The sequence below is a fragment of the Dasypus novemcinctus genome, chromosome 8, assembly GCF_030445035.2.
Source record: "Dasypus novemcinctus isolate mDasNov1 chromosome 8, mDasNov1.1.hap2, whole genome shotgun sequence".
Lineage (NCBI taxonomy): Eukaryota > Metazoa > Chordata > Mammalia > Cingulata > Dasypodidae > Dasypus > Dasypus novemcinctus.
Window position 1 is genome coordinate 95,011,829 of NC_080680.1, and position 9,123 is coordinate 95,020,951.

Here is a 9,123-nt window from a genome sequence, read left to right on the forward strand (position 1 = left end):
TTTTTTTCCCATAGAAGGAGGGGTAATGACGATTTCAAACTTCTAGGAGTGCATAGACAGGTGCGTCTTAGTGGCTCAGCACTTGAGAGGGCTGCCTGGTTGGGTGGGTGGACAGGAGTGGGAAGCACTACTGGGCAACTGTGGGTCTTTTGGTGAAGAAAATATCTTACTTTCTATGTAATCCAATTTATTTTTACTTCATGATTTTTTATTCTATTTAAGAGATATTTGCTTACTCCAAGTTTGTGATGATATTCTTTTTATTTTTCTTTTGAAATCTTTATTGTTTTACCTTTTGAATTTATACCTATAATCTATTTATGATCGACATTTATATATGGTGTGAGGTAAAGGTCAAGATGATGTAAGATTCATGATTCTTACAATTAGATATCTAATTGAACTATCATCATTTATAGAAAAGTCCATTTTCTCTTCACTGTACTACAGGGTCACTTTCATTTTACATCAGCTGATTGTATATGTGTTTCTAGAATCTTTATTAGTCTGTTTAAGTTCTTTATTAATATTGGGCTATTTAGAATTTCTGTTTATTTTTGTGTCAATTTATTAAGCATTTTATTTCAAGGAATTTTCCTATTTTATTTAAATTATTAAATGTATTATGTAAAGTTACAATATCTTTCTGATACCTTTATTTAATTTTTTAAGAAGTTTTTCATTGTGTCTTTATTCACATTAATTTATTATGTCATTGATGTGGAGACAGTGGCCACAGGAGTTGCTAAAGGCAGGGAGAGGGAAAAAAAGTTGTGATATTGGGATATTTTGGGGACTTGGATGTGTCCTCAATGATATTGCAGGGATAGATGCAGGACATTATATATCTTGCCATAACCCACTGAATGGACTGGGAGGGAGTATAAACTACAACATAAATTGTAATCCATGTTGTGTAGCAATGCTCCAAAATATATTCATCAAATGCAACAAATGTACCACACTAATGAAAGAAGTTGTCGATGTGGGAGGAGAGGGGGGTGTGGGGAGTAGGGTATATGGGAACCTCTTATTATTTAAAAAAAAAAAAAGATTTATTTATATATTTATTTTACTCCCCCCCCCCACCCCAGTTGTCTGTTCTCTGTGTTTATTTGCTGCGTCGTCTTTGTCCGCTTCTGTTGTTGTCAGTGGCACGGGAATCTGTGTTTCTTTTGGTTGCAGTCATCTTGCTGTGTCAGCTCTCTGTGTGTGTGGCACCATTCCTGGGCAGGCTGCACTTTCTGTTGCGCTGGGCGGCTCTCCTTACGGGGCACACTCCTTGCGCATGGGGTTCCCCTACGTGGGGGACACCCCTGCATGTCAGGGCACTCCTCGCGCACATCAGCACTGCACATGGGTCAGCTCCACATGGGTCAAGGAGGCCTGGGGTTTGAACCGTGGACCTCCCATGTGATAGACAGATGCCCTAACCACGGGGCCAAGTCCGCTGTCCCTCATATTTTTTAATGTAACATTTTATGTGATCTATGTATCTTAAAAAAAGATAATAAAAATATAATAAAGCAAAAAAAATGTATTTATTTTAAAGATCCTATAAAGAGACAACCCATTCATGTGGGATAGAAGCCACCCTTCTCAGCATGGTATATATATTTTTAAGCAGTATTTCTTATAGGAATCTTATTGATCACACAGTAGTTTATAAGAATGTCAGGTACAATGACATACACAATGTAACAAGACAGGCTGATTGAGAATTTACATAATGTGGTAAAAATATACATATTGAAAGTCAGCAATGTGGACAGAGGCATGTGGACAGAGGAAGTGAGGAGGCTGCAGATTCCTTCAAGGCTGGGCCCGAGTGCCCACAGGAGCAAGACTGCTTCCCTGCCCAACGGTAAACCATTCCCACTAAGAAATACAAGCATTCCACATACATCCTAATACACAGAATAAATGCTAACCTGCTACATATTCAGTCTAAATTGACATAATTGTGATTATTCTGTGATACTCCCATGAAAATAGTAAATAGTAAATCCAATTGAAGTAGCAGAAAGCACCAAGTCACTTATTCTGCCTAGAATTTGGAAGAGGTTTAATTCTTGACATTAGTATTGTAAAGAGCTATTCTTTTCTACGTTTTCTTCACAATTGACATGCATTTAAGAGTAGAAGAATTCTGATGGTTGGTTCAGCTAACAGTGATAAGTACTCTTAAAAAAGTGAGAACTATTTCATAACATTTTAGTTGCACACTTAACAGATAACATGAATAACCTATAGCTTTAAACCAAAAGGTAGACGGGAGTACATTTGGATTTTAATGCTTGAGTTTTAGTCTCTACCATTGTCCTAATGAAAGTATTACAACTGTTTGTTTATTTTCCAAATCATGTACTAGTTTGAGTTCTCAGAGAAAATCCAAAATAAAAAAATGCCACTTCTTTTTTCTCTTGGGCTTTTTTAGAAAATAGACCAAAATTTTAAGTTACTTAAGATTCCAACAAAGGCATCATGTTTTTCTGCATGTAACTGTCTAGAAAACAAACCAAGGCAGCAGCTTGGTGTTTTATCAAATTTCCTAGTGCTAAAAGAGCCCTGACTTTGTGTATATCCTACTAAGAATTGGGAGCATTGAACTGCAACTCAGAGTCAAAATTGTTTTTTTATACCTCCATGTACCTTGCTTTGCTCCAAATTTTATAGCAAATGATTTTCTGAGGGTTATGCTTGACAAGATCAGCTTAAAGATCCTTCTATGGAGATTTCTCTAGCTGAATGGAAATCCTTCTCTAAAAAATTGGCAGTTTCTGTGAACCTCAAGAGAAGACAATTTCTCTCTCAATGCCTTTAAGTTACTTCTCAAATTGCAAGTTCCTATTGGGAAAAAATGCATTGAAATAATTTGAAGAGATCTTTTACTGGCAACTTAAAATGCAAAGTATTTTATTTTAAAACTTCTAAAATAGATGTTTCTGCCAAACTTACACCAGCAACTTCATTCCAAATGTCTCCTGAGAGGCATATACCGTATACAGGAATCCATCTTCATGCTTATTGCTTTCATACACTTCATAAATGGGTATGGAAACGCTTACCATGCTTCCTTTCTTTATGCTCCCATCCTCCAGAGCTTGGAGGGCTATAATGGGCTAGAAGAAACCCCATATCTTGCTCTGCTGTCTTTTGTACCCAGCTTTCTCTTTAACACCCTCTTCTACCATTTATATTTCTTCTGCTTCTTAACCTTCCTTCCAAAGACCTTTCCTCAAAGTTTTCTTAGGAAAAGAACAGTTATTGCACAATGTCCCCTCAATATTGCTAGAGAAAAATATAGATATCAGGAGGTTGAATGGAGACAAGTCCTAAGAGTAAGTGAAAAAGTATATATAATTGAAGCTATGGGATCTTTCTCAACAAATAAAGAGATAACAAATTGAAAAAGATAAAAAGATAATGATACATGAATTGTAACTAACATACCACACTAATACAAGGTATTACTAATAGGGTGGTATATGAGAACTCTGTATTTTATGACTGATTTTTCTGTAAACCTGCAATTTATCTAATAATATAAAACATAACAAAACAAAATAATCAACATTCCTTAGGATAACGTCATTAAGAAGATAGATATTAGAGATCTAAATGGACAATCAACAAAGAGTAGTGTCACAGAACCCAAAGGAATAGAACTTTCAAACAGTTAACCACAATAGCGCAATAGAAAGGTCTGTTATATGAGAACTGAAGGTTGTATATTGTAAAACCAATGTGAATTACGATTATGTATATTTCTTGAGAAGATTCACCATAGTTGATAAAGACAGAAGTTCAATTTCAATGAATTCCACAGTAAATACAAAGTAAGGAAGTAGAGATTGAGGTTGCTTTACTATTTAAAGAATTTTCTCCAAGAATATAAACCATATTAAGAAGAAACCCAATTCCTATCCCCATGAAGCTTATTGTGAAATGATGCATTATCCAGCAAACTATTACATGAGCTATATTTATAAATTTAAAATTTTCTACTAGGCACATTAAAAGTGAAAAGAAACAGGTTAAATTATAATAGTATTTTTTTTTTGTGTGTGTGTGAAGTATGGGGGCCAGGGATTGAACCCAGGACCTCCTATGTGGGAAGTCACCATACAACCACTCAGCTACATTGGCTCCCCTGAGTTGATTTATTCATTCGTTTTTTGTTCTTGTTGATTTTTTTTTTAGGAGGCACCAGAACCGAACCTAGGAACTCCCATATGGGAAGTAGACGCTCAAATGCTTGAGCTATATGTGCTCCCTGATATATTTTATTTAACCCTTTATTTTAAAATGCTATTGTTTCAACATGTCATCAATATAAAATATTATTAATGAGAAAAAGATAATGAGTAAAATATTAACTGTGGTTATCTTTAAATAAAGGGAAGGGTAAATGGTCTTTTTTCTAGTTCTTTATAGACTAGCACACTTTGTTTATCATTAGAGGCACATAAAATAAACTAAAGTTTAAAAACTAAAGATAAAAGATTTGTCATGATAACTAATAAACACTCATTACTTGAGTCTTAGATCTAATCCAAGTTGTACGATTTTAGGCCAGTCCTCTGATATATTTGTCCCTAGATGACTCCTCTAGATTTATTGTGGTTCTCTTAATCCCAGCAATTATTGTGTCATATTAGTCTAGACTTTTCATGTGGAGCTCAATCCCTCTGAGTGAATTTCTTCCAAAGCTGGGCATGGACTAGTCCATGAAACTCAGAGCACTTGACCTTGCTCAGGTCTTGTAGCAGTCCTCGTAATTGGTGGGAATTGTTAGTCATACTCTGAACTGTTAATGACACTTTATTCTAGAACCTAAGTTTTGGACAATGGTTGTTCCTAATTCTCTGTAGTTTGAATATACTTGGATACCTGTACCCATTAAATCAAGAAACCCTATAGCAGGAGTTCTTAACAAGGGATCCATAAGCTGGAATTTAGATTAAAAAAAATTATTCTTATGGGGACCAGTTGGTGTCGGTGTGATATATTTATTAAGTAATGCACAGTAGAGTGTGGACTTAGTAAGGGGTCTATGGTTTTCACCTGCCTAACAAAGGGGTCTTTGGAACAAAAAATGGTTAAGAAACCCTGCCCTATAGGGTTAGCTGACCACTCCCTTTAACCAGACTGAAGCTCTGTCCTTGTTGAGTTGCTTCTATTTCAGCTCTTCCAAGTCAGTCTCCTTTTGTTTCATCTGCTTGTGATGATAGGCATCCATCCTGCCTTGAATGTGAGACTTTCAAATTTATAATGAATAAATCCAGGGAGAAAGGCATATCTAAAAGCCTGGACATCAAGTCTGGGAAGGACCTTTTATGGAGTAGAGCCTTTACCCCAGCTCAGGAGTCTCCACAAAGCTCTCTTCATGTTCTTGTTCCGCAGGCTGTAGATAAAGGGATTCAGCATGGGGGTGACCATTGTGTATATCACAGATGCCACCATTCCAGGCTTTGCTGAGTAGGAGGACGAGGGCTGGAAATATACCAGAAAGAGGGTCCCATAGAAGAGAATGACCACTGTCAGATGAGAGCCACAGGTAGAGAAGACTTTGTACTTCCCCCCAGCAGAGGGGATCTTGAGGATGGTGTGGATGATGTGGACATAAGAGACCAGGACACAGGTGAGAGGGACCACACCTGAAAGGCCTGAATTAAAAAATATCATAACCTGAAAGATATGGGTATCTGAACAGGCAAGCTTGAGGAGTGGGAGAAGATCACAGAAAAAATGAGGGATGGAATTGGAAGCACAAAAGGAGACTTGAGCCATCATCAGTGGATGAGAAGGCCAGGAGGTGGGAGCAGAGCCAGGATGCAGCCACCATCAGCAGGCAGCGCTGCGGCCGCATGATCATGCTGTAGTGGAGAGGAAGGCAGATGGCCACATAGTGGTCGTAGGCCATCACAGCCAGCAGGAAGTCATCCAGCAGGGTCAATGCCATGAAGAAGTACATCTGCATGAGGCACCCAGTGTAGGAGATAGTGTGGTGCTGTGTCTGGATGTTCACCAGCACTTTGGGGACAATGGTACAGGTAATGCAGGTATCAACAAAGGACAGGTTGACCAAGAAGAAATACATGGGTGTATGGAGGTGAGTGTCAGAGCCAATGACTAGGATAATGAGCAGGTTTCCCAACATGGTGACCAGGTATGTGGCCAAAAAGAGCCTGAAAAGGAGAGGCTGCTGCTCTGGTTGCTCAGAGAAGCCCACGAGGAGGAAGACAGAGATGCTGGTTTGGTTTCTAATTTCCTTCTAAGGAAGAGAAATTAGAGAAAAATATGGCTTAAATAAAGCTAGGCTTTAACAGTTAGAGTCCAAGGACTTCAGTCTGTTTTTCTCCATTCCCTGAATAGGTCTCTGAGATTCACAAATGGCTGTAGCTGTAAGTGTGAAAATATGTACAAGTATGAGGAGTACGGACTATTAACAAATTGTGAAGGGGTTTGGTTTGGGTTCTAGATTCCTATCTCATGGTAAGTTTTCCCTATGGATTGCCTAAATGAGGCCTAAGTGGTATTCACCTGGAAAGAACCTCTGCAAGTTTTAATTCCTCTTTTTTTTTTAACCTTAGAATAACAGTTTCAACTTCATTGCTTTATTATGGAGCTCAATTTACTGCAAATACTAGTATTTAGAGAGCATAAGGGATCCTCTCTGTGTGAGTGTGCTTATTGAGGGAGATGCACAGAAGAATCATCCTGCAGAGGAGACAGCTGAGACTTGGCATCTTGCCATGTATTGATAGTGCTCTGGCTGTTTTTGCATTTGAAGACCATTCCAATGTGTTACTGTGGCTATGGGAATGTTGAAAACTGAAAAACACTTGAGCATAAAGGGCTCATCAATCTTATTTTCCTCATCAACATCAACATTATCAGTTTTATGATCATGGGTTTTGGTATTTCGGAAACCTATGGAAATCCTTTCTCTGTCTCTTATTTAAGTAGACTTGGGCAAGTTACTACTTTATAAAGTCTTAAAAGTTATAATTGGATAGCATATGCTATTTAACTAGGGAAGTTTTTCTATAAGGGTATTGATAGTTATTTTTTGTTTATTAGCAATAGATGAAACATGAGCTTAGGACATGTGATGCAATGGATAGCAATAGAGCTTTCCAGCTCTGATCCTCATACCTTTTAAACCTTGAGAAATGCCTACCCTGTTTGAGCCTTGCTTACCTTATCTGTAAGATGTAGATAATAACCCTAGCTCATGGGGATATTAAGGATACCAAATGCTAAAATTGGTTGAATTTTTTTCATGAACCAGGAGGTGCAATCAGAAGGAGAGATTCCAACTTTCCTGTTTGATGGTGTGTAGGAACAAATGTAATGAACTCTCAGTGGGAGCACATGCTATTGTCAAACCTGTTTAGTATAGTGATTAAAAGTACCTCTCTTCCTGTCTGACAGATTTGCTCTACTCTTTACTTTCTTTGCACTTTTGAGAAAGTCACTTAACTTTTCTGGGTTCGGTTTCCAGTGTTTAGATGTGGAGATAATAGAATCTACTGTATGGAATAGTTATGAGGATTAAATTAGATAATGATTGTAAAATATTTGAGGTGCTCAATTAATATTAGCCATTATTGTTATTTTTCTTGTTAGAGCCATGAAGTTGCTTTACTCTGTGTCAAGGTTACTGCTTGAGGGTTGGGCTTGTAAATTGTGAGGTTTCATATTGAGTCATCATTGTCATCATTGTCTTCATCATATCATCATCATCATCATTATCATCATGAGTACCACCTTGAGTGTTTATGTCTCTACTTATAACTCTCCGTGTCAGAGCATTAACTTTGGCATCTCAAACCAAGTATAAACTTTGTTAAAGAACTTAATTATCACAGAGTGGATGTAGCTCAGTGGTTGAGTAACTGCCTTGCATGTATGAGGTTCTGGGTTCAATCCCCGATACCTCCGAAAGGAAAAAAAAGTACTTAATTATCAAAGCCCTGTATATGAACTGTAAATTGAGTAAAAATAATTCTATTGCATTCAGTTATCAGAAGTACAAGTTAAAAAAGAAGGAGGTGGATGGGTTGGGATATCTAAATAGAGGAGTAAATTACCACTGTTGATCTAGTATGTAGGTGAGAGTGATTATGAGATCCATCTCTGTCTGAATGGACTGGGAGTGAATTATTGCATAGATGCTAGTTCCTGTTAACTGATGGGGCTTGGGGAAGGATGATCTGAGATTCATTTTCCAAAATGACGTTAGGCTGGACTCTCAGAAACCTGATGAACACTGCGGGCAGGCATCCCTTATGGTAATCAGAAAATGACTGGCAGTAAGAAAGGAGGAAAATGTAGGGGAAAAGATAAAAGGTAGAGTGTCTATGAGTGGTGTGTATGTGTATGCCTGGCCAAGACTCTGCTCCTTGCCTTCCATCTCTATGTCTCAGTTCTTACCTGGAGATCCTGGTCAGCCTTGGTCCCTGTCACTATCACCAAGGAGACTGAGTTTTTCATGCCTTTGTCTTTCCACAAAGACATGGCTGGAGCTTCAGAGCACTCCTCTCTCTACAGCAGCAGCACAGATTGAAGACTCCAGACTGGAGCGACACCCCAGGCATAGAAGCCAGGAGGAGCTGTTGGCTTTTCACATGGAATGTCTCCTGGGACCAAATCCCAGAACTCCTAGTTAGACAGGATAGAACAATTATCCAACCTCTCAGATGCCCACTCTGCTTCTAATTGAGAAGGGGCTTAGGTCTCATGAAGCAGATGAATGGAGCTATCTTGCTTGCAGTTGCAGATACTCTCTGTTTCTTGGGATGGGCATTGTCCATCATCATCTCCTTGTTAGTTGTCCTGGGTGAGCCCAATGAACTGGAGAGTAGGTGTTGCAACTCAGCTAAAATTCAGGGCTCAACGGACACATGGACAGACCAAAGATTTAAGTTTCTGGGGCATATATTTATCCAGTATAGTGTTATTTATGGGTTCAAATAAAAGGGGCAGAAGAGCCAAATGTAGAGAACTTATAAATGAGGTTCTCTACATATGACTGGGGTATTTTTCTTAATATTATTTACTTGTAAGTGCCCTTTATATATTCTAAATATAAGTTCGTTATCAACTATGATTTAC

At 38.1% G+C, this 9,123-nt stretch overlaps 1 protein-coding gene across 1 annotated transcript; it reads right to left on the reverse strand.

Moving 5' to 3' along the window:
* Nucleotides 1-5,337: 5,337 nt before the first annotated feature.
* On the reverse strand, nt 5,338-8,526 carry LOC131279364 (olfactory receptor 1N1-like). Its single transcript, XM_071216530.1, is given in 3 exon segments — nt 5,338-5,806; nt 5,808-6,277; nt 8,443-8,526. Coding segments are annotated over 3 exon segments (1,023 nt in total).
* Between the last annotated feature and the right edge of the window lie 597 nt (nt 8,527-9,123).